This window comes from Eurosta solidaginis, chromosome 3 (assembly GCF_040869045.1).
Source record: "Eurosta solidaginis isolate ZX-2024a chromosome 3, ASM4086904v1, whole genome shotgun sequence".
Classification (NCBI taxonomy): domain Eukaryota; kingdom Metazoa; phylum Arthropoda; class Insecta; order Diptera; family Tephritidae; genus Eurosta; species Eurosta solidaginis.
The window spans coordinates 31,234,034-31,261,265 of record NC_090321.1 but is presented as its reverse complement, the minus strand read 5'-3'; the positions used below and the strand labels follow the sequence as shown (position 1 = coordinate 31,261,265).

The following is a 27,232-nucleotide window of genomic DNA, read 5'->3' as shown; positions in this document are numbered from 1 at the left end:
CCCCGTGCTTGAACCCACGCCTTTTCAGTACATAACTACAATGTGATTTAGTTAGTTCGTAAAAGCACATTGAAGATATAATAAAAAGCTTTTTGATTTGTTTAAATAATAACGGTCTGTCAGTTTTTGTTCTCAAGCGATTAGAAAAGCTCTACTAAAACTGTACCTAGGCAACAATTACACAGCTATTTTTAAGCTTTTCGCTTATCATTCTTAATTTGTTACGCCGCCCTTAAAATTCTTTTGCATAAACATCCATACATACATATAAATAAAAGCATATTCGTGTGAGTACATTGGAACAACACGAGCAGTTGCCAAAAACGTCTCAAAGTAAACGGTTGTGTTTTCGACAGTTCGTGTGGACAGAAATAAAATTTTGCTATCATTTCATAAAGGTTTTGTTTGTGTTCTTTGAAGCTTTTATATATAGTATTGCAACAATTTGTCAGTATTTTTTTTGTTAAGTGTAAAATAAGTAAAGAAAATGTTGCGTTTGTTAAGAAATAATACGCTGGTGTCCTCTGGTAAATCATTGGTTTCTGCCTTCAATGGCAGCGTAGCCAAATATTCCAGCCAGATTCCTGAGCCGCAAACTAATCCAGACATTCTCTACACGGGGGTAAGTGAAACTGTTATCTTTTATTTTGTTTATCTAAAAGCCATGGCAAAGTTGACATATCCATATCGGTATAAAACAGCTGATCCAACCAACCTTATGGAAAGCAATGTAGTTACAAGCCAACCTAATATAAACGCACGCAAGTCATTTTCTGTCAAAAATGTCTCATGCACATACAACTTGTATGAGAGCAACTCAAATTGAATTTGCTGCGTGAAAACCTAACTCGATTTCCAATTTTTGTTCTGCGTGATATTTAGATTTGACGTTTGCCCACATGCTTTGCATTGTCGCAACGCATGCTTATTTGGGTTAGGGCAAAAAACGCCGGTTGTTTGCGTGCGCTAAAAAAACGCAGTGCGGTTTTATTAGGTTGGCTTGTTAGTCAATTGTGCCATACAATAACGCCCTAGCCATAACCATACCATATCAACAAATTGGTTTTTGGAGTTTCGCCATATCCATAACCTATAAATATTTCATTTGGTGAATTTACTAACATTTTGGATATTTAATTTTTTGTTTTGACTAATTGACTAGTTATTTGAGGAATTTGTCCGTAATTTTTTGCATTTTCTGCTTTCTTATGAAATTTTCACATATTTTAACCCTTGGTATAACAATGAAGGGAGTTCCACCAAAGTGGATAACTATAATAGGAGCCACCAGTCTGGTACGAACGACGAGTAACTCGCTGGAAATTAAAAAAATTGATGCCACTGTTTTCTAAGAGGGACATTTTTAATTGTCCCGCATTTATCCATGCTGTGTAGGCACCTTGTGCAACTGTTATTTTTGGAAAGAGAATTAATTAATTAAATACAGTCCGAAAAATAAACACAAATAGGTACCCCACGAAAATGTATAGAAGACATTTTATGCACATCTCGCCCAAAACAAAAAACCAGCGACTATTTCGAAGAAAAAATTTAGCAAATGGCTACAAGTAACGAGTGACGTTTCTTATTATATTTATCCTCTTTGGTTCCACTGTCAGTTATTGATCGCCATATTAACTAACTGACATTCAGATCATGACATTACGTGCTACCTACCATCTCAACTAAAAAAAAAATCTTTCATATTCTTTACGGTTTCGTGAGCCCTTCCAATCTTGCGAATCTCGCCGTTAAGAATTGGCAATATAAAATATATTATTAGTCGATTCTTTCGCCAGGGTATATATAGTGCGAGTGGGGGGCACACGTCATCCGGAACCTCCGAAACATTACAACCCGATTTGAAAGGCTCTCTTTTGTTCAAATATCTGACCCTCAAAGCAGCATATTAAGGTGCGTCCACACCAGTAACAAAACATGTTACAAACAGTTATATAACCAATGTTATGTAACTTGTTAGAAATTCAACTGAAAAATGTTGTATAACACGATGTTGTGTAACTTTTTTCTGTTTTTATAGCAGGTTACATGTTTCCCAGAGGTTGCCGGTAAAGATCTAAGGAATTAGATAACTTGATTGTATAACTAGTTGCAAGTTGTTTTAAAACAATTGTTATACAACTTTGCTATTTCGTTACCGGTGTGGACGTACCTTTAGGTATCTTACCAAAATGTCAAACATAACATGGGAAACTGATTTTGGTTCAGACATGGAAGTCGGATAGAGTGGCTTGCCGACGTCTATCTTACTGCACCAGCACAGTTAATGCTCAGATAGTAGTGGTATATGGCCTAAAGCAACAGCGATTCTGCCAAAGTCCCGTTAGTAGCGCGCGATTGGACGTAAGCTTTGAAAACACTCGATGTCACTTTTCCTCAAAGATTTCGGACACTGCATTTTCAGATTTTCATTTTCAAAGCAGTGTCTCAAGGTGGTTTTCTATTTTCATACCGTAACTGCTTTATTCATCAAACGGTTGGTCAATGTTAGATTCCGTCAAATGCCGAATTTGGCCCCATTGTTTGAAAAGCTATTCACATTCACAAATCGATGGCTTTGCCACAATTTTTATCCAAATGAAGAGAGAGTTGAAATTTATGTGAACATCTCCGAATATCCGCGATTTATACAAAGCCGGAAAAAAATTTTACAATTCCTCGCTGGTAGCACGTGGTAAATAAAGGAGCGACTAAAGCAGCCTATATTTTGAACGTTTTATATATATATTTAAATATAGAGAAGCCAGAAAAGTATTGATTTTCTTCTAACCTGGTTTTATCTTCTGCGTTCTTATCTTAATCTTCTTAATATATAAAAATTACGTGTCACTTTTTCTTGGTTCCTTTAACCTGAAATTGAGCATATAGGTAGCCCTTTGCCTAGATGAGTATTTATGACACTCTTATTCGGGAAATGGAGACCTACTGGGACTGGGAATTTGACTAGGACTGGGACTGCGAGTGAGACTGGGACTTACCCTGGGACTTGGGACTAGGACTGTGACTGCGACTGAGATTGGTAGCGGCACTGAGACTGGGACTGGGACTGGGATTGGGATTGGGATTGGAACTGGGACTGGGACTGGAACTAGGACTGTGACTCCGACTGAGATTGGGAGCGGCACTGAAGCTGGGACTTGGACTGGGCCTGCGACTGGGACTGGGACTGGGACTTGACTGGGACGTCTGCCGGGTCTGCTAGTTTTACAATAATCTCTTAAACCAAAAAAATTTTTTTTTTTAAATATCCACTATTTACAATAAAAGGAACCCTCTCTTACAAATATTGGATTGGGCAACGCTACGCTCAATTTTGACATCATGAAAAACTTCAATTTCATTTCTTTTATTTGGGAATTATTAGTACAATAAGACCATCTTCCGGTCTTTTATAGTACAAAACATTATTACATGAAAATTTTTATAAACAGGAGCTATATAATTTAAATATTAATATTAACAGCCTTCAAAGAAAAAGAAGCACATAACATGATTATATCAGCAAATATAGATAAATAAACCACATGATTAAAATAAAGAACAAGATATATAAATACTACAATATTACAATTGGTGGCCAATTCAGGTCGATTATGATAAAGAAAAATTATAAATCATTTTTATATAGTTTCTTTCGTTTATACAGTTTCTTACAGTAGCTGGAATAGAGTTCCTTGTGCGTATAGTATTAACAAAAAACAGTTGAGTTGATGGAAGAAAATTGAAATTTGGAACAATAAGATTATTTAAACGGTTAGATCTAGGAAACATAAGTTTTTCGTATAACTAGGATGATGTTTTTGTGGCAATTAGTTTTACAAGAAAAATACAACTCCTAGCCTTCAAGTAATTATGGATATCACCAGAAGCAATGACTTCCAAGCAGAAAATTGGTCAAACTTACTTAGACCGTATACATAGCGTTTTATATGATTGAAGGCTATATCAATTTCATGGGCAGAACAAGAGTGTAGTTTTTATATATTAACTCTGAATAAGTGATTATCGGCAACAGTAGCTGAATGCCCAGTTTTTTACATATAACGGCTGGTGTAAACATTGACGATTACCTTAAATTGCGTAGAGTACTGTATACCCTCCCTACCATAAAATTAATATGATCTGTGCATGTAAGCCTAGAATTTACCACAAAGCCAAGATTTTTTACTTTGTTAACTATTTTTATCAAATTCTTATCGATATATATGGCTGGGAGGTTACCAATTACGACCTTCTTGCTAGAGATTGGCAAAACATAAGATTCATTAGTATTGAGGCAAATACCATTATTACTAGACCAGCGAGAAATACTCAGTAAGTCAGCACTTAATTTAGAGCATACGTCATTGGTCCTGCTAAAATTATCAGCCAAGTACATTTGCACAATGTCGTTAATAAACAAGCTGAATAATAGAGGCCCAAGGATAGAACCCTATGGAACTCCCATGGTCAATGGTTTAGGCTGAGATAAATCGTAGCCCGTGTCCACTCGCTGATATCTGACGGTCAGATAGCTACTCATAACTTTTACTGCATTTTCACCAAATTCAAAATATTTTCTTAGTTTGCTGCATAGTAAAATGTGATTAACGGAGTCAAAAGCTTTCGAGAAAATATTTGAATCAAAATGACAACCTCCTAATGACAAGGTAGTTTAAGTATTTTGTATACCATGTTTCAACCTACATGCCTATATTTATGAATTTGATCGTTTAAATGTCCACTTTTGCAGAACTTTATAAGTAAAGTTACATACATATATTTAGCTAAAAGTTGAATAGATTTCATTATACATTCAAGAACTTTTACATAAATATATTTTTTAAAGTTGGATACCTTTTTTTAGTCATAACCAGGGCTGAACGCAAGAAATTCCTTCCAGAAATCTTTCGAACCGTTTTGTCCTATTACAGAGTGCATGGGTATATATTAGCGCATGTTGTTATGGCTTTACTTATGAGCTCTGTTTTGTTATTTTTTGAGTCAGAAACATAATAGAGATACAGTGTGTCAAAATTGTATGTACTTACACAAACTTCTTATAAATGAAAAATTCTAACTTGTCTATTTTATTTTATATACATGCTTGATATCCGAAAGTATTCAGCCCTTCAAACTATTGTGGTCACATATAAGATAAAAAACAACCTTATAAAACACAGTATACAATTAACAGCAGTAGAAAGCACTGATTATAACCTAAGAAACTCTCAAAACATCAGGACTCACTTTTTTCGTACTGAAAGATACGCTATATCTATTAGAAGCTACGGTATAAGATTATTCAATAAATTACCGTTAGAGATAAAAAAATATAAAAAAATTCTACTATTTAAAAGATATGTAACAAACTTACTACTGTGTAACTATAATTTTAGAATATAAACATATATATAACCACATACTTAAAATATTTATGGAACAATCCAAATTATTTTTTCCTCTAATTAGGAATATTTTCTCTTGCCACAACTGATTGATGCAAAATGAGAAAATGTATTCGTTATCTTCTCGCACAAAATTTTATATTTATTGATAAAATTGATGTATGTACATTAGGCCGGGTCGATTTGTGGGGAGGCAAAAAATCGCCCATTGCTCTGTGAAAATCATATTCTAGGGATCAAAATAAGAAACTTTGCGGAAGGAACCATACCTCTAAAACGAATTCTGATGTCCCCCCCCCCCCCTCCTTGGGGTCGTAGGGGCAAATTTTGAAAAATCCCACTTTGAAATGCCTATGTTTTTTCTTTTTGGAGTTTATTTTTCTCTTTAGAAATTTATTTAGTCAGAACATATGTAAATGAAAAAATGAATTTAACTTAGTAATAGAAAAGAAGTTAAAAAAAATTATTAGAAATTAGCGTTTTTACAACCCCCTTTTAAAACCAAGGCATCACTGTGATGCATTTGCATGTCGTAAACATAGTTGTGTGGGTTTTTTATTCAACCGTTTTAAAAAATGAAGGTATCACTGTGACACAATTGCAGATCGTAAAATTGCTTGTGTTGTTTTTTCTAAGCCACCACAAGACACAGCAGGTAGAATTGAAATTGCCCCTAACCAAAAGTTCGACCCAAAGGGGGGACATCAGAATTCGTATGGTTCCTTCGGCAAAGTTTCTTATTTTGATCCCTAGAATACGATTTTTACAGAGAACTGAGCGATTTTTAAATCGACCCGCCCTAATATACATATATATATTTTATATAAAAGTTGTTAATAAAGGAAAATAATTTTTTTTTTTCAAATCGAGCAAATTTTTTGCGATTTCAATTCGGGTATGTAAATTGAAAATGTTAAAAACATTTCAACACGGTTTTTTACTAATAAAGAGTACGATTTTTTTCTCGGACACAAGCGAGAATTTCAGACTTGAGAAATCGAGAACTCGTCTTCTCACGATATTCTGGTATCATGAAATACTCGCTCGCATGCTTTGCTTCTCGACATTCGCTGCGTCGGCAGTATTTATGTAATCTGTTTTTACTAAATGTGATTTTTTGTTCATTATATTTTGGGTTTCCAAAGATACCTCACTGCACTGCTACAACAACAACAGTATTTATAGAAAATTTTCTCTTATATCTTCGCACATGCCATTTGTTATTGGTATCAAAAATAAAGGTTTAGAACGAAAAAAAACCAAAGCACAACGTTCTGCCTCCAAATATTTAACCGCGTGGTTATTAAAATTTCCCTAAAATCAGTTTTGCATTTTTGTATGTTCCAATAAACGAACCAACAAATGCCAACGCAGCTAGGAATAGGCCTTAATAAAAACACGCTTTTATAGCGAACCGAACTAAAAAATAGAAAATAATTTTCAATTAAAAAGAGTTTATATAACAGTAGTAGAAGGTCAAACAATCATTTACAGTTAATCACCTCAAAATAAAATTATAATAAAATTTAAGTTATTAACAGAATAATTTAATTCAGATTAAAAAGCGTGGGGTGCATTTGAGTACATTTCATATCTTTCCTCTCAGATAGTTGCCAATATAATGATTGTAACATTCAATATCAAGCACCCCACGCTTTTTACTGTGAATTAAATTATTCTGTTAATAACTTAAATTTTATTATAATTTTATTTTGAAGTGATTTACTATAAAAGATTGTTTGACCTTCTACTACTGTTATATAAACTCTTTTTAATTGAAAATTATTTTCTATTTTTTAGTTCGGTTGGCTATAAAAGCGTGTTTTTTTAGTTTTTTTAAACTATTATTTATTTAAAATTTTTTAGTTCAAGTAATTTTAAAAATTTTAGTCGAGAGTGATGAAACCTAGAAACGCCAGCGGTCCATGGATGAATCCAACCCCACGGCACCGAAAAGGACCAAGACGCAGGGAGGCTGGACGCGGTCTTTCGCCGAATAGACGAAAGCAGCGAAGATGGCAGGATCCCGAAAAATTAAATAAAATTTTATTAATAACTTAATTAACTATCGTTAACCTTATGTCACCCCACCATCACATTATTGCATTGTCATCGAGCCTTGATACGTGCGCAAAGTTTCAATCAAACTTATGGCCATTCAAAGTGGTAATAAAGCCAATTGACCTTGTGGCCGTTGACTTTATGGCCGTTGACCTTATGTCACCACACCATCACATTAATGCAATATCATCGAGCCTTGATACGATACGTGTGTAAAGTTTTAATCAAACTTATGGCCATTCAAAGTGGTAATAAGGCCAATTGACCTTATGGCCGTTGACCTTATGTCACCACACCATCACATTAATGCATTGTCATCGAGCCTTGATACGTGTGTAAAGTTTCAATCAAACTTATGGCCATTCAAAGTGGTAATAAGGCCAATTGACCTTATGGCCGTTGACCTTATGTTACCACACCATCACATTAATGCATTGTCATCGAGCCTTGATACGTGTGTAAAGTTTCAATCAAACTTATGGCCATTCAAAGTGGTAATAAGGCTAATTGACCTTATGGCCGTTGACCTTATGTCACCACACCATCACATTAATGCATTGTCATCGAGCCTTGATACGTGTGCAAAGTTTCAATCAAACTTATGGCCATTCAAAGTGGTAATAAGGCCAGTTGACCTTATGGCCGTTGACCTTATGTCACCAAACCATCACGTTAATGCATTGTCATCGGTCCTTGATACGTATGCAAAGTTTCAAATTAATCAGACTTCTAGAAACGGGTGAAAATTAAGCTCAAATATTCCGTTACATACATAGACACAGGCCAAGCTAATAAAAGCGTGTTAAAAAGAGATTTTATTTAATCAATCCTTATGGTGACCGCGTCTTCCTACTTATGCAAACTTTTAGATGAACTTTAAAAGGCAGCAATAAATTTGTATGCAACTTTTTGTTCCTACTGTATGGCACATATGTGTGTGTATAACTTTCATGATATACAAATATTCAAGCAAAACGTAAGATTCGCCGGCAAGCGGCAACCGGCTGTCGGCTGCGATTGTTCTTTTTTATAAACTTTTTTTAGCCAGTTGTTGTTATAAAGCTACAATTTGAATCTTATACAGTCGAGTGGAAAAAGAACTACTACCCTTGTTTACTATTTTTCATATAATATTGTAACGAATTTAGGGAAATCCTGGTCATTGCGTGCCTTCTGCTTAGGCGGCCCATACATGACACAAAAGTCATGCGCAAATATAAAACGACGGAATTTGTGCAAATGATAATTTTGACATACACGGCTCAAAAACACTGCGCAATATTCATTTTTAAAGTAGCGCAACAAATGAAACATGTGTTTTAATTGTATGAAAAATCACTATTTACTTTCCACAGTGCTGGTAATTCACGGTATAAGTCGAAAAACTCGCACCAGAAGCGTTTATTTTCCATTGTATTTATAAAATATATATTTTAATTGCAAGATCAACTCATTGCAGCATTGCGCAATATTCATTTTTCAACTAGCGCAGCAAATGAAACATGTGTTCTAATTGCATAAAAAATTATTATGTATTACTGAATTTGTGTGAATTCCTGTTGCAAGCTAGAGATGGTCCTTACGCCTTCGATATTAACATTTTTAAGCAATAACTTCTGATGTTATATTATCAGGAACCACAGGTAAACTGTGTAAGATTCACCACACACGTAGAAAAAAGCATGTGCAATATTTGCAGACATGCGTAAATATCAAAATCGTTTTGATTTTAGCGCAGTTCTCTGCGCAAATAAGGCAACCAGTGCACACACCGGGCAAATACTTGTGCAAATTGGTAATTGGCACAAGGATACTTGAGCCGTGTAATTGGCGTATTACGTTCGTATCGCTGAACTGTTGAATAAGTCACTCCAGTATTGCAAACTGGTCTTTTTTTAGATTACTTTGGGGTAGTATTTCAGAATTATATCTCACAACCAATAGCGTATTTAAATCAAAACTGACTCGTTATTACTCAGCTTGTGCTGCTTTTATACTCTCGGCTTCCTCATTCACGCATTTCTCCTAAGGTCTAGTAATTTCGCGAACAGTTGTAGCCCATGCTTGGTTACATGTATATTTGTAGTTTACGCCTCTCCCATAGCCATATGCGTGTGTATGTGTGAGTAAATACTTCGGCTGATGACTACATATCGTCGGTACAATGCCAAAGTCACGAATGTGCCATTTTTGTTTAAAGAAAATATTATATATGTCAAATTTTACAAAGCCAAAACAAATGTGCACTTTTTTGAAAAAAAAAAAATCAAAAATAAACATTTTTCAATTAGCATTACTTAGTGGTTTACAAAATGTGCTTGAAATATACAAAATTAAATCTCTATTTTTAACAATGTCTTCAAGGTTTGAAACGCGTTTTTCACAAAACATCAAATATGCACATTCGTGACTTTGGCATTGAACCGACGATATTTGTGTGTGTGAGATATCTCTTCGACGCCTTCTACATAAGAGTGGCTGCTTTATTGTTGTTGTGGCTTTATTTACTAACAACATAGTGATGCTAAAATTCTACACAATATATTCTATTATCCAATGTGGTAGTACGCACTCTCAATCGACTAACTGGCATTATTCGAATACTGATTTATTATTTACTGGAAGATGAGTTTCCGGAAATATAGCCGGAAGGTGCAACGTATTTGCGAAATGCAGAACTTATTAAAAGCAACAAAAACAAAACTATTCTAATAGTCGAACATGTCACTAATCGATTGTCAACAACTAGTCGACTAGTGATAAACAATTATTTTTGTAAACAACTTTTGCCAATCGACTAATGGATTAGTCGAATAGTCATCAAGAGCTCTAGTGCACACTCATAAGTGATATGAAAGATTTTGTTTTCTCAAGAGCAAGCAGAATATGGTTTTCTGCATGATAAAAATATTACCAGGTAAAACCGGTAAGAGCCAAATGGCGTTTACAAAATTTTTAAAATTCTCACATTTTTATTTTTTGTATTGGTTCTGCTTTCATAACAACAACAAATTCTTTAGAAATTTATTTCTCCGAAAAGATCAAGGCCAAACTTTCCTAGCATTTTCGAGTATTCGTTTTTCCACGAATTGGCAGACCTAAATACATGTTTTATGCTCACCCAAAACTTTGGAGAGAATGGTTTTACCTTAGAGTTTTATCTGGGTTTTCTGTATACTGTCTAATCTTTTTGGCAACTCGTTGACAAACGATTGCGACTATTGTTATACATACATATATACAAATTATATATGCTATTTAAGTACATTTGAGCGCTACTCAGATTTCGTTCTTGGTAGCTTATTTATGAGTATTTTTCCACATTCCATACGTAAGACCTTCGTAAACTTTTTATTAAAACGAAATAATTGTAATCATATTTTAAATACAAAGTACGCACCTAATTCCTTGGGTTTATATTATGTACTGATTTACAGTGGATAAAAATAAGTTACCAATTAAAAGTAATTAAAACAACCTGTAATTCTGCATGGCTACCACTAGGCATGAGCGTTCTTATACCCGCTGTTGCCACTTCGAAATTATGATGAAAAACTGAGTCCAAAACGAGGAAGCACCGCCTATTTCTTAAAATTTTTAATTGATGTTACTGGCGACCCAAAGTACAATATTTGAACAAGTTTGCTTCATTAATATCTAATCTATGCCGATGCAAAGTTTCGACAACTGCTGCAGCCGTAACTCAGAAATGGTTGAGACCACGTACCTACTTCAGCTTGGACCTGTGAAGAATTTCATGATGTGTGTGCAACTTTGAACTGAGCGCGAAACTCGGCCAGGACATAGGAAGCGAGATGCTTGCGAAGTATTAAATTTTGCCACCACGGGTCTCACGACGCGAAATGTGACTTATCATTACTTTGAATACCATTAACATAAAGCCAAAATAAAGACGTATGCAAGTTTCCACGTTTTATCTCGAATTCCGAGGTCAAACCCTTAAATGGCTGGATTAATTTAAATTTTCTTAATGAATCAATTTGGAATAAAAATTCGTATATGCTCGCGCATTACGCGAACGCAATGCGTTTTTATTAGGTTGGCATGTAATAACATTATTTGGAAACGAAATATTTTTGAGAACTTTTTTTTGATAACCAACGAAACATTATTTTCGTTCATATCGTTATGCTGGCCTGATCAAATGTCGTCAGTTCACTACGTTTTTTATTTTCGATAATTCAAGAAGAATCCCCCATGAATTTTGTGACTGAAACTATGCAGATTTTCTTCCATATAAAAAATAAAGTATGCGCCCTTCGCATGAAAATATAAAATATCCTTCAAAAAAAAAAAAAAAAAAAAAAAAATGGCAAAAATCAATGCCAATTCTCATTATGTACGAAACATTATATGTCAACTGCCTGACAGGATGTTTAAGACAGCTACTTTTAGCGTTTTGACAGTATGCTCAATATTGTGACGCATACAGTCGGCTATCTTCATCGGGATATAGAGAGAAATACAGGATGAGATCATGATAGTCACTTTAAAATTCAGCTGATCTATTATATTCATAGTTTTGACGTCTATGCAGAAGATATCACACTTCTCTTATACACAATGCAAAGAAACCTATGACTTGTACTTTGTTAGACCATGATGTAATAAAAAAGGTGATGTCAACAACATAACCTCACTTTTTCGGCAGCCCTAATTGCCAGTATTTACTGTAGTTCAAAAGTAATAAATTTGGATTGTTTAATTTTTCGTACAAATTCTTCAAATAAATTAGTTTTCTGCAAAATTTTGGCTATATTCTGTTAGGGAATACAGAGTTACGTTAATCTTTTTGGCTAAACAATTCTAGTAACGGCTTATATAGTTATAATATTTCTAAACGTATAGTAAAATTTACGACGATCGTTGTAGAACTCAAAGGTAGTTCTGTATGATAGACAACCCTCTAAATTATGCATGCCGAACTTGTCAGAATAAGGGAAAACGACAACGGGATGAGAACACCTGAATATTCATTTCATCATGTGTTAGACTAAAATTGATTACCGTACAAAACTCAATACTAGAAAAATTACTGAAAACTCGAAATAAAAAAAACTATTTTTTAAGTAAACAAAATTTTCGAAAACATTTTTGAGAACAGTTTACATAGTTTCAGTTAAAAATTTCATAAAAGTTTTTTCTAAAATTCATTCTGATTCAAGGTTCGATTCCAGCTCAAGGCCAGAACAATAATTTTTTTCCAATGATAATTATTGTTATTTTTTAATTTTTCTAAATTTGATAAATATAGTTGGTAAAAGGAATAGAAGTAGCAAATTTGCCAGTCAAACAAACCACCGCTGTATAGCTAAATGGTTAGCGCAGCGTGCCTAAAGCGTACTGATGATGAAGGCTTAGCACCCTTCGAAATGGATCTATCTGCGCAGCTATGGCAGGTTGTCTGAAAAATTTTCTACTTATTATTCCAAAAACAAAATACAATTTTTCAAATTTAGAAAAATTAAAAAATAACAATAATTATCATTGGAAAAAAATTATTGTTCTGGCCTTGAGCTCGAATCGAACCTTGAATCATTTATCAATAGGCCGATAAAAACAAAAACAATTGTAAAATTCATTCTTTCATTAATTACTTACGGCTATTGCTTATCAAGTCACGCCAGCTATCCCTGTTTTGTGATAACTGGCGTCCAATGAGAGTAACAATTCCTTTCCTCTGTTTTCAAACTTCTTAAAAAAAGAAAGAATGTGATTGAAGAAATTTGATAAAAATTGCCATTGCTATTTTCGTGTGCGTAACTGTAAGCTTTAAATTAGGAGCTTCTAGGCACACAGCAGTAGTATAATTTTGTTTATTTATCTCACTCTGCGGCTTTCGGATCATTGAAGTTAATTTAGTTTAGAGATGAAATACGTAAATTTGTCAAAACATTTTGTAATTTTTTTTTAAGTACATAAGTATGTACGTCATTACTTTTTAAGCAAAATCATTCAATTCCAAGCAGAGCTTGCTAAATTGCAATTTGTTAAGAAATGAAAATAGTAAACAAAAATTTACATTCGTATTATAAATTTATTGTTTATACATATCTACTTACGTATAAATGATCTGCTAAAAATCTATATTTATTGATAAGCTTATAGAAAACTTAATTAAATTGTCATTTCTAAGCTGATAAATCTCAGTGAATTGCTAATCATTGCATTTTCATATCAGCTACACTATTAATAATGTCTAAGCTTAGTTCCTATTTTTTGCTCTGAGGCGATGACGAGTTGATTCATAAAATATATGAAGGAGTAGCAATGTTGCGAATAAGAAATTTCAAAACATTCGATTCCACTTATTTATTTATTTATTTATTTAAAGTCGACGACAAACTTGAAATGGTCGACTACATAATATAAAAGATATACACTCAGAGAAAAAATCGTTCTAAAACGAACGAAACAAGTTCAAAATTAAGAACATTCGTTGACAAAAGTCTGTTAACTACGTTTTTTCTTAACTCGTGCCCGATGGGCTTGTTTTAAGAACAGTTTTTCCAAGCACACAGTTCGTATTTTATGACCAGTTTGGTATTGATGTGTGAACCTTCTGTGCTCATTTCAAGCAGTACTTGGGATTGATTTAAGATTTTTCGTTCTCACGATTCGAGAACGATTTGAGGTCGATTTAACATTTTTCGGTCTCAATTCAAGAACGGTTCGTTCTTGATCGTTGGTGGGAGGGGAAAGTATTTTTTCAATAGGTACCCATTTATTTTACTGGTTGGTAGCTAGTGCCAAATGTTGTATTTAACATTATAGTGCACACGAATTGTACCGTTTCTTTTTTCTTGAACTTAATTTAAGAACAATGTTCGAGGGTTCTGATGTTGATGTAGTCTGTGTTTCGGAGACATGGTTTTCTGCTGGTTGCAGTGATCAATTGTTTGCTGTAAATGGGTATAATCTATATCGTGTGGATAGAATCGGGCATGGTGGGGGAGTGGCTATTTATGTCAAGAGTGGTATTTCATGCAAACTTGCCTATGCGTCTCCGGCTCTAAGCTCGGTTGAGTATATTTTTTTGGAAATTTTTTCAAAATCAGAGAAACTGCTCATTGGTTGTGTATATAGACCCAACAAACAAATTGATTACATGCAATTTGTAGATTTTCTAGAGAATGTATTAATCGGCTATAGCAAAATCATTTTGAAAGGGGACTTTAATTGTAATATTCTTACTGATTTAAAATTTCCGCTGACTATACAAAATTTGGGCCTTTTTCTTGTAAACAACACTGAACCAACCCACTTTACTTGTTCTTCTAGTACTCTTTTGGATATTTTTTTGGTAAACGATGCGTCTAAAGTGCTTTTGTATAATCAGATTTCAGTTCCGAATTTTTCCAAACACGACCTGATATTCTTAACGTACGATTTTCAATTTGTTAGAGCCATTTCGTCTTATTCATATCGTGATTTTAATAACATACAGTACCAACAACTCGATGCAGCCGTTAATGACATTAACTGGAGGTATTTATCAACTGGCGTCTGTCAATGACCAAATCAACTTCATTCAGAACAATATAAGTATGCTCTTTGACCAATTTGTCCCTCTTGTAACAAAACCTGCTAAATCTGAAAGACGCCCGTGGTTTAACGCCTATATTCAGAAATTAATTGAAAGACGTAATAGAGCGTACTCGGTTTGGAAGAAGACAAAGTCAGAAAGTGCCTTCACTAACTATAAGACTTTGAGAAGAGACGTTACTAGAAGCATTAAGAATCATAAACGGAAATACTACGAAAACTTATTCAGTACAGCTATTGGCTCTCAACAAACCTGGAGGCAGATTCGTAATATAGGAAGCACTAACAGAAGTACGATCACATATGATAATATAAATATAAATCCCAATGAATTGAACCGAGAGTTCGTTAGCTTGCTTTGCAATCAGAGTAATGCAAATTACTCTCGCTATAGTGCTAGTTCTGATTTTTCTTTTTCCGTTTTGGTTTTCAGTGTGTTGATGACTGCGACGTTGTCGAATCTATACTGTCAGTAAAATCATTTGCCGTCGGCCTTGATGGCGTTCATCCAAAATTTGTTAAATGCCTATTGCCAAAAATTCTACCATACCTCACTTATGCTTTCAATACAGTTTTAACCACGGCGGTCTTTCCAAAATGCTGGAAAGAGGCGAAAATTATTCCCATTCCAAAGCCCAATGGTGATTATAGGCCTATCGCCATTTTGCCATTTCTGTCAAAAGTGTTCGAACGTATAGTGAATCGGCAGATAAACTCGTTCGTAAATAGTAACTCCCCAATTAGTCCACACCAGTCTGGTTTCAGGAAAAATAGAAGCTGTATTACTGTGCTTTTAAATGTCTCGGATGATATAAGGCAGAATATGGACCATGATCGTGTTACCTTTCTTGCTCTTTTAGATCACTCGAAGGCATTTGACTCGGTCGATCATGCATTACTTTGTTTTAAGCTTAAGCACCTTTTTAACTTTTCTAACCCAGCTGTAGATCTAATCAGGTCGTACCTCAATGAGAGATCCCAATCAGTAAGTGTGGGTAGTTCTATGTCTGACCTATTGCCTGTAACTAAAGGTGTTCCGCAAGGATCTATACTTGGGCCTTTACTTTTCGTGTTATATATAAACGACCTACCAAATGTTCTTAAGCACAGCAATGTTCACATATATGCAGATGACGTTCAAATATATCTAAGTAGTCCATTCGCCTCCATTGAAACTTGCATACGCAATCTGAACGTCGATCTATGCCTAATTAATGAATGGGCTAGTGATAATGGACTATTCTTAAACCCCAGTAAATCACAATGCATCGCTATCTATAAGAAACCCTTTGACCTTAACCGCTATCCCAAAGTAATGCTTAACAACACTGAGATACCATTTGCCGTCACCGTAAAAAACCTTGGTGTTACTTTCAATAGAACATTGACGTGGAACAATCATATTTTTGCAGCAATAGGCAAAGTCTATGGAAGGTTAAGAGTACTGTGGACTACTCAGCACTTCACACCAGTTAAAATAAGGTTGCTCTTAGCGAAGGCATATTTGATTCCAACGTTACTTTATGGTTGCGAACTTTATGCGAATTGTGACAGTGTCTGTAGTAGAAAACTTAATGTTTTGTACAATAATATTGCACGCTATATCTACAACATTAGCCGTTACGAACACATTTCCGAATATGCTGTGAAAATATGTTGTGTTCCACTAGATGATCTACTAAAGTTCAGGTCCGTAGCACTCCTACAAAGGATTCTGGTAAATAAGGAACCCTTAAATCTTAGGGAGCGGCTAAAATTCACAAGATCAGTACGCTCCTCACAAATACTGCATTTGGCATTCAACTCACGAACATCTGAGCGTCAATTTTTTGTTTCTGCGGTTCGTCTTTGGAACACATTACCGATGGAGATTAGAAGTATCAAGGGAACATTGCCCTTTAAAAGAAAACTATTGCGTTATTTTGTTCAGCAAATTTAAAATTTTAAAATCTGACCCTTTCTTTCTATAAACTTTCCACTCTTTCCTATACCTATTTTTCTTTATCTTTATCTTTTTCTACTACCTATTGCCCTTACAACCTCATCAATCCTCCTTACTATTAAAATTTAAACTATTTAAAATTTTGTAGACACACTTTGTATCTAAGTATATTTACCTTGTTTTAAGTCCTATTGTCAAGCACTGTAAATAAAACTTATGGTTGTTGTGTTTGATTCCTTAAATAAAAAATAAATAAATAAATAAATAAATAAAATGTTCTTACTTTAAGAACATTCGTTCTCATTAATAGAACATTTGTTCATAATTTAAGACCAGCCGTTCTCTTTTCAAGAAAATGGTGTCAGTTCAAGAACAAGGTTGTTGTTTTAAGAACAGGTCGTTCGTTTTTCAAGAACAAAAAAGTAAGAACATGAAGAGCTTGAATTGAGTCCGGTGGTGCTGGAATTCAGAACGGCGTTTTTCTCTGAGTGTACAACTCAATAGTTAAAATTTAAATATATCGAAATTTCAACAATGTTATATTACAAACAAAGATATATACATATCTTATTGAACATTACAATTAATTTGAGAATATAATAATCAGAAATATGAGCAGAAATAAGATCTTATACTGGCGGAATGCATCACATTCCGCTCAGCATGATTTCGGAATGCACTGGATTCCAATCTTGCTGTTGGAATGCAACAAGATGCCAATCAGCATATCGTGGGAATCCGGCAGAGCTCCCGAGTAGTGCAATGAGGTACGCCATCACAATGCATAATAAAGTAACATGACTTGCGTTGTTGGAATGCACCGGATTCCAATCAACTCGATGCCTGACCCATAAAATTATACTTCCGGAATGCATACGATTCCGGTCAGTGACTCATGAGAAAGCATGTTTTTAACGTTGTTGGAATGCACCAGATTCCAATCAACACAGTACTGCCGTGTTTCTTCTTAATGATACAGGTTGAAGAACCCATGTATCCAATCCATCTTTATACGATATCGTGCCTGTTTTTTACGGAAGAAATAATGCCGGCGTATTAAATTAGCTTGCATCTCTTAGATTAGATAGGCAAGTATTGCATTACGTACAGTGGCAAAAGTACATTCAAGACTGATGCAGCTATACAAGTCATTGTAGTGCGCACACCAGATAAGAAGAGGATTATTTTTATGGTAGTGCCTTATAAAAGAAAATAGCAGAAAAAAATTAGCGATTGCCGTAAGTATACTATTTTACTTGCTTCTGAAAAGTTACTCACTTTTAGTTAACTACAAAAAGTGAGCTACTAACCAGTAGCGTAGATAGGGGGGAGGCAATTTAGGGGATAGATCAACCCCCCTCCCCATCGGAGTCGGTAATGTATATATGTATGTATATGTATATTCAGGTTTAGTCTAATTACGTCATTGCACATTCTCTATCCCTCCCCATGTCCCAAGGCTATCTACGCTACTGCTACTAACTAGATGGAAAGTCATGAAGGGTTACCATAGCAAACACTGTAACTTCCAAACTAAAAAAATTCAAACCGAAACAATTCTAAGTTAGAAAATAATGTCAAAAAACTAATGTTAAATACTCTCACGCGGTAGAACCAGACAGGTGAAGTCAGTATTACAACAACAAATATTTGACGGGCCTCATAATCCGGCCATGAATTTTAAAGTACTGTGTAGGGAAAATTGTTGGTACTATTTTGCTACTTTTTTACCACCTTAGTAATTAAATGTGCGGAAAGTAGCCAAACTCGATGTATCTATTCCATATTCGAATCGGGGAAATGAAAGAAATGAGAAGAGCAAACAGGTTCCCCCAGCGGGTGAGGGGGCTTAGAATACGCCCGCGGTAGGTATACCTATCGTAAGAGGCGACTAAAATACCAAATTGATTGAAAGGGTTGTGTAGCGCAACCATCTCAAGGGGTTGCAAGCGCAATATATAGCTTCTTCAACCCAATTGTCAACCTCACCTACCCGTGGCGAATCCTGCTTCATTAACAACCGAGGCTTTGGGATTGTGCTTATCGCTCCAACAACAACAGCAAACAAGGGAAATGGGATGAAAAATAGAGGAAATTTGAGGAAAATCGAAAAAGTAAAGAAAACAGGAGAAATATGGAGAGTGAGAGTAAAATTAAGAATAATGGTAATGGCTTAAGGCAAAGGAATAAAAAGAGGTTAACATGGGGATTAACAATAAGGAAACTGTTAAGTAATAATGAGAGTTAGACTTCGATAAGATCAAAACCGGGAAGAGTAAGAAGAAAAGCGGGGAGATTCACGGAAGAATGCATAAGCCGATTACGGTAAACTACAAAATGTGTGGAATAGGAAGTGAGGAAATAAGAGAGGACGAGGGTAAGTTAGGGGAGAAGCAGGTGGATAGATGGAGAAAGTCAGAACATCGTCTGTCGGGTTTAATCACACGACAGGGATTTTTTCATGTTTGTCTAAACATTTCCAGGGCTAGAGCTGTTTAAAATAAAGTTCTGATAACCCAAAGTTTTTTTTTCCATCAGGTCAATCTATTAGCTCTGGTTTATTGAGGCACCGCTGCTGTAAAACCTCTGTCGTTATATATTTTTACACCAGCCACCACCTTCTGCACAATGTGCCTATCTCACCGCTTCGTTTACATAGAGAACTGTTGGGTCTTGAGACCGTATATCGTCAATGCTGGGTTTTCGTGTTACAAACTCGCAGATATTCATCCGCAACTTTATGATATTGTTCCAGATCGTCCTTCATCAGCAGTTTGTTTCCATATATTCCTTAGTTGTGGACAATGTGAATCTGAAGATTCAGCCATTCAGTTCCATTGAGTAAAAATTTTCCATTTCCTCTCAGGAAAAGAAAATAAACCCTCTTGCTAAAGAAAATACAGACCGCAGGCGTTATTTTCCTACATGTTACTTCATATATCAGAAAGGCATTAATGTTGTAATATTTTTATGATACTGAAAAAATTAATGCTGTAGATAAGTCAAAAAGCCGCACTTAAATTTAAGAGGGCGGGTACTGTCAAACGCGATTCCATTTTGCAATATTGACTTCATCTAGCTGGTTTATTGCGTCACGATTAAAAACTTTGAGAAAATATTAGTTTTGTTTTAAATTTTTATTTTAACAAATACATACAATAATTGAAAATAGGCTAATTTATTTTCAGACTGAAATTATCATCGTAAATTAGTTGATTAGTGCCCATCCCTGACTATTTCTAGACCATTGCCATACAAAAGCAGTTAGCTCATTTAAAAAGAAAATTTATTTATGATATTGAACGTTGGCTTATTAGAAACCAATGTATAGTTAGCCTGTAGTAAGCCTCTTCTCCTGCGCTGGCATGATAATCCTAGAAAAGACTGAGTTGAATGTGGGTATTCATGCAATATTCTTAGTATGTGCGTAAGACAGAACTCGAATTGTTTCCTGAATCGACCTTTTCTTGAGGTTAACACGAATCCGTCCCGTGAGTACGACCCGTGCGGTAACCGAACTCGAACCGAATATCCGGCTGAACTCTAGTATATATGTAGATACAAGTACAAATACTAATGAAGAATAATTAAAACTGCTGAGATGTGACAAATTGAATTCGCAATTTTATAAATTCTAATATATAAAATTCTTCTGTCACGGTGTTAGAGGCTTAACTCCTCCGAAACGGCTGAACCGATTCTCATGAAATTTTGTGAGCATATTGGGTAGGTCTGAGAATCGGCCATCCTCTGCCTTTTTTTTCGCTACGTGCCTAGCGTCTTGAGATCAAAACGTGGACCCGGGTACCCCTAGAATGTGTTTATACAATGTGGATATCAAATGAAAACTGTTGATGAGTGCTATAGTACAGGATAATTTTCATATAACTGGGAGGCTAGGGTCTCGAGATATAGCCCCAAACGTGGACCCGGGTACCCCTAGAATGTCTTTATACAATATGGATATCAAATGAAAGCTGTTGATGAGTGCTATAGTACAGGATAATTTTCATACAACTGGGAGGCTAGGGTCTCGAGATATAGCCCAAAACGTGGACCCGGATACACCTAGAATGTGTTTTTACATTATGGGTATCAAATTGAAGCTGTTGATGTATGCATTAGTACAGAGTAAGTTTTACACCGCTGGGTGACTACGGTCTCGAGATATAGGCCAAAGCATGGACCCGGCTACACCTAGAATGTGTTTTTATATTATGTGTATCAAATTGATGCTGTTGATGTGTGCTATAATACAGAGTAAGTTTTACACCGCTGAGTGACTAGGGTCTCGAAATATAGGCCAAAACATAGACCCGGATACAGCTAGAATGTGTGTGTATTATGGATATCAAATGAAAGCTGTTGCTGAGAGCTCTGAAGTTCATTGTGATATTCGATTTAGTCGCATCAACCTGGCAAAACTGATAAATATGCATGCGAAGCCGAAATAAAGACAAGAATTAATAATACCCACATACATATTTACATACGTCCTATTCGATTTGCCTGAAATTTCGTATATAAATTTGCCTATATTAGTATTTACGATGCTTTTTTCCGGGAAGTATACCAGAGACGGACTAGGACTGGGATTAGAACTAGGACTGGGACTGATCTGGAACTTATGTAAATTATAAAAGTTCGTTTTAATTACACATAAAATTTTAAAATTTTTATCTTTTATGTATGTATAATCTATAAGATCGTCCTAATCGCCCCCTCCCAAGATATGCAATTTATAATACTTCGGTTGAAATATTTTATGAAATGAATAGTTTAGCTATATATTAATTTCCAATTTCCATTTGTTTTGCTGTGGGTAAAATCAGCACAAAAAATGTACCATTCTGGTACTTGAAGAAAGAATTGCGTACTTTTCACTGAAATTTGGCAGCCTTGGTCACTATTTCATGATCGCGGTTGCCACACATCTTTTTTCTGGACAAAAATTCCTTTTGAAAAAACAAAGGAAGGACTAATATTTTTAAAATGTCACACAAAAATTATTTATATAGGCCTTCGCGAATTTCAGTCCCTACATCGCGTTAATGTGTTACTATTTGGCAGCAGTAATACATTCACGCCAGGAAATCTCCATTATTTTGGGAATTGTGGCCACTAATACGGGATCATTTGGAGACCCTTTCGGCATCATTTCTGGTTGGTTTTCGGGATCCGTCCAGGATCCCGTCGGGGTCATTTCGGGACTATTTCGGGATCATTTGGGGCTACCGGCATCATTTCTGGTTTGTTTTCGGGATACCGTCGGGGTCATTTCGGGAATTTTTCGGGATCATTTGGGGACCCTTCCGGCATCATTTCTGGATGGTTTTTGGGATCCGTCCGGGATCCCATCGGGGTCATTTCGGGACTTTTTGGGGATCATTTGGGGTCCCTTCCGGCATCATTTCTGGATGGTTTTCGGGATCCCAGCAGGGTAATTTCGGGACTATTAGGGGATCATTTGGGGACCTTTCCGGCTTCATTTCTGGATAGTTTTCGCGATCCTTTCGGGATCCCGTCGGGGTCATTCCGGGAATTTTTCTCGACTAATACGGGATCATTTGGGGACCCTTTCGGCATCATTTCTGGATAGTTTTCGGGCTCCGTCCGCGATCCGGACGGGGTCATTTCGGGACTATTTCGGGATCATTTGGGGTACCTACCGGCATCATTTCTGGATGGTTTTCGGGATTCTTCCGGGATCCCGTCGGGGTCATTTCAGGACTTTTTCGGGATCATTTAGGGTACCTTCCGGCATCATTTCTAGATGGCTTTCTGGATCAGTCCGGGATCCGGTCGGGGTCATTTCGGGACTTTTTCTCGACTAATACGGGATCATTTGGGGACCCATTCGGCATCATTTCTGGATGATTTTCGAGATCCGTCCGGGATCCGGTCGGGGTCATTTGGGGACTTTTTCTGGACTAATACGGGATCATTTGGGAACCCTTCCGGCATCATTTCTGGATGGTTTTCGGGATCCGTCCGGGATCTCGTCATGGTCATTTCGGCACTATTTGGGGATCATTTGGGAACCTTTCCGGCATAATTTCTGGATAGTTTCCGAGATCCGTCGGGGATCCCTTCAGGGTCATTTCGGGACTTTTTCGGGATAATTTGGGTTCCCTTCCGGCTTCATTTCTGGATGGTTTTCGAGATTCATCCGGGATCCCGTCGGGGTCATTTCAGGACTTTTTCGCCACTAATACGGGATCGTTTGCGGGCCGCTTCGCCATCATTTCTGGATGGTTTTCGGGATCGGTCCGGGATCCCGTCATGGTCATTTCGACACTATTTGGGGATCATTTGGGAACCTTTCCGGCATCATTTCTGGATTGTTTTCGGTATACGTTCGGGATCCCGTCGGGGTAATTTCGGGAGTTTTTCGGGATCATTTGGGTTCCCTTTCGGCATCATTTCTGGATGGTTTTCGAAATTCGTCCGGGATCCCGTCGGGGTCATTTCAGGACTTTTTCGCCACTAATACGGGATCATTTGGGGGAGCTTTCGCCATCATTTCTGGATGGTTTTCGGGATCCGTCCGGGATCTCGTCATGGTCATTTCGGCACTATTTGGGGATCATTTGGGAACCTTTCCGGCATAATTTCTGGATAGTTTCCGAGATCCGTCGGGGATCCCTTCAGGGTCATTTCGGGACTATTAAGAGATTATTTGAGGAACTTTCCGGCATCATTTCTGGATAGCTTTCGGGATCAGTCCGGGATCCCGTCGGGGTCATTCCGGAACTTTTTCTCGACCAATACGGGATCATTTGAGGACCTTTCCGGCATCACTTGTAGATGGTTTTTGGAATCCGTTTGGGATCCCGTCGGGGTCATTTCGGGACTTTTTCTCGACTAATACGGGATGATTTGGGGACTTTTCGGCATCATTTCTGGATGGTTTTCGGGATCCGTCCGGGATACCGTCAGAGTCATTTCGGGACTATTAGGTGATCATTTAGGACTTTTCCGGCATCATTTCTGGATGGTTTTCGGTATCCGTTAGGAATCCCGTCGGGGTCATTTCTAAACTTTTTCGGTATCATTTGGGTTCCCTTCCGGCAGGATTTCTGGATGGTTTTCGGGATTCGTCCGGGATCCCGTCGGATTCATTTCAAGACTTTTTCGGGATCATTTGGGGCACCTTCCGGCATCATTTCTAGATGGTTTTCTGTATCAGTCCGGGATCCCGTCGAGGTTATTTCGAGACCCTTTCGCCTTCATTTCTGGATGTTTTTCGGGATCCGTCCGGGATCCCGTCAGGGTCATTTCGGCACTATTTGGGGATCATTTGGGAACATTGCCGGCGTCATTTCTGGATAGTTTCCCGGATCCGTCGGGGATCCCTTCAGGGTGATTTCGGAACTATTAAGAGATCATTTGAGGACCTTTCCGGCATCATTTCTGGATAATTTTCGGGATCAGTCCGGGATCCCGTTGGGATCATTTCGGGACTATTTCGGGATCATTTGGTGTTCCTTTCGGCATCATTTCTGGATGGTTTTCGGGATCCACAAGGGACCCTGTCGGGGTCATTTCGAGACTTTTTCTCGACTAATACGGGATCATTTGAGGACCTTTCCGGCATCAGTTCTGAATAGTTTCCGGGATCCCGACGGGGTCATTTCGGAACTATTTCGGGATCATTTGGGGTACCTACCGACATCATTTCTGGATGGTTTTCGGGATCCGTACGGGATCCCGTCAGGGTAATTTCAGGACTCTTTCGGGATCATTTGGGTCCCTTCCGGCATCATTTCTGCATGGTTTTCGGGATCCGTAAGGGATCCCGTTGGGATCATTTGGTGTACCTTTCGGCATAATTTCTGGATGGTTTTCGGGATCCGTCCGGAATCCGGTCGGGGTTATTCCAGGACTTTTTCAAAATCATTTTGGCTACCTTCCTTCATCATTTCTAGATAGTTTTGGGGATCCGTCCGAGATCCTGTCGGGTCATTTCGGGACTTTTTCGGGATCATTTAAGCATGGTTTTCAGGATTCGTCCGCGACTTTTCCGAAAATATTTCGGAATCATTTTGGGCAAAAATGATTCCTGGATGGATTTCGGGATCTGTCCGGGATCCCGGCGGGGTCAGTTAGGGGGCTGTTTGAGATCCCGTCAGGGACATTTCGGGACTTCTTCGGGACTATTTCGGGATCATTTCTGGATGGTTTTCGGGATCCGTCCGGAATTTCGTCGGGGTTATTTCACGACTTTTTCGGAATCATTTTGGGTACTTACCTTCATTATTTCCAGATAGCTTTAGGGATCCGTCCGGGATCCCGTCGGGGTCATTTAGGGACTTTTTCGGGGACAATACGGGATCATTTTTGGACCCTTCCGTCATCACTTCTGGATGGGCTTCGGGATCTGTACGGGAACCCATCAGGGTAATTTCGGGACTTTTTCGGGACTATTTCGGGATCATTTGGGGACCACTTAGGGGTCATTCCATGACTTTATCTGTATTATTTCGGGATCATTTGAAGACCCTTCCGGCATCAATTCTTGATCGTTTGCCGGATCCATCAGGGTCATTTCGGGATCATGTTGGGATCATTTCTGGATCCGTCCAGGATGCCGTAAGATTCATTTTGAGATTTTTTTTGTTACTTTTTCGGGATAGTTTTGAAACCCTTCCGGGATCACATTTGGATCCGTGCGGGATTCCATCGGGGTCATTTTCGGCCTATTTCGGAATTATTTTGGGACCCTTCCGGAATCATTTCTTTATGGTTTTCGCTATCCGTTTTGGATCCCTCGTGGTCATTTCGGAACTTTTTCGGAGCTTTTTCTGGACTATGTCGGGATAATTTAGGAACCCTTCCTGGATGGTTTTTGAGATCTGTCCGGGAGCCCGTCAGGGTAATTTCGGAACTTTTTCGGGACTATTTCGGGATCAATTTGGTATCCTTCAGGCATCATTTCTGTGTGGTTCTCTGGATAAGTCTAGAATCGTGTCGTTGTCATTTCGGGTTTTTTTGGGACTACTTCGGAAACTTTTGGAAACACTTCCGGGGCGTTTCTGGATGGTTTTCGGGATCCGTCCGCGATAGCGTCGGGGTCATTTCGTGGCTTTTTCTGGATAATTTCGTTATCATTTTGGGATCCTATCAGGTTATCAGCTCATAAAGTTCTTTTTTTTACTCAATTACAAAAATAAAATACATTAGACAGAAAAAAAATTTTAAACAGATAACTTTATAAACAGGCTAACGTGAATAGCCCACATATTTCATTTTCTCCTTGCGGACGGGGCCGCGGGTAAAGGCTAGTCTAATATTATATTATAAATGGGAAAGTTTGGATGTTTGTATGTTTGGATGTTTGGATGTTTGGATGTTTGGATGTTTGTCCAGATGTTTGTCTTTGTGACTCAATAACGCAAGAACGGCTGGACCGATTTGGATGAAATTTTGCATACATATAGCCAATAGTCTAGAAGGATCTACTAGCTATATATTTTTCAAAAGGGGCGTGGTCTCCGCCCCCTAGGAACAGTTATAATTTAATTATTATATTTTTTCGTCTTTGCGACTGAATCACGCCAGAATGGCTACACGGATTTTGATGAAATTTGGGACACAGACAGTAGTCTACTAGCGAAATTTTTTTCGAATATGGAAAGAGGGGTGGGGGTCCCACGACCCTTTCGAGCAATTACTTTTTAATAATTTTTACACATTATAACTTTACGTATACTGGCCTTCACCAATATCACAGACTCAAGGGGTCAAATAAGTCGAGGGCTTACAAAGTAAGCAGTGAAACACTCCGCCGCCCCCTCCCCCCTTTATCACCCCCTCTGGTGTAAAATCTATAAATTGTTATAACTCAATATAAATTTTCTCCTACTTCAATAGGGTTTGGTATCTGGCACATACAGATCGAGATCTAGACAATTTTGGAGGAACATCAGTAGTCCTCTCCTTCTACACCCGCCATCCGCCCTCCTTCAATTGTTTTTATTAGCACACTTTTATTAGCTTTACCTGTATGTTTCTATGTAACTTTTCATTCGCTCCAATGCGCCTGCTGCCTTATTAACATGATTTTATAATTAGCTTCACCTTATTTGTAATCCCGTAAGGGTCATATCGAGGCCCTTCCGGGATCATTTCTGGATGGTTTTCGGGATCGGTCCGGGATCCCGCCGGGGTAATTTCGGGACTTTTTCGGGATCATTTTGGGACCCGTCCGGGATCATTTCTGTATAGTTTTCGGGATCCGTCCGGGATCCCGTCG

The 27,232-nt window shown here is 37.3% G+C and overlaps 1 protein-coding gene across 1 annotated transcript in view; it reads left to right on the top strand.

Moving 5' to 3' along the window:
* Window positions 1–309: 309 nt before the first annotated feature.
* The window catches only part of Aldh (Aldehyde dehydrogenase), a 44,263-nt gene continuing 17,340 nt past the window's right edge, over window positions 310–27,232 (top strand). Inside the window, exon 1 of the mRNA XM_067771303.1 lies at window positions 310–622. Within this exon, the coding sequence (XP_067627404.1) occupies window positions 488–622 (135 nt within the window). The 5' untranslated portion in view covers window positions 310–487. The remainder of the gene's footprint in view (window positions 623–27,232) is intronic.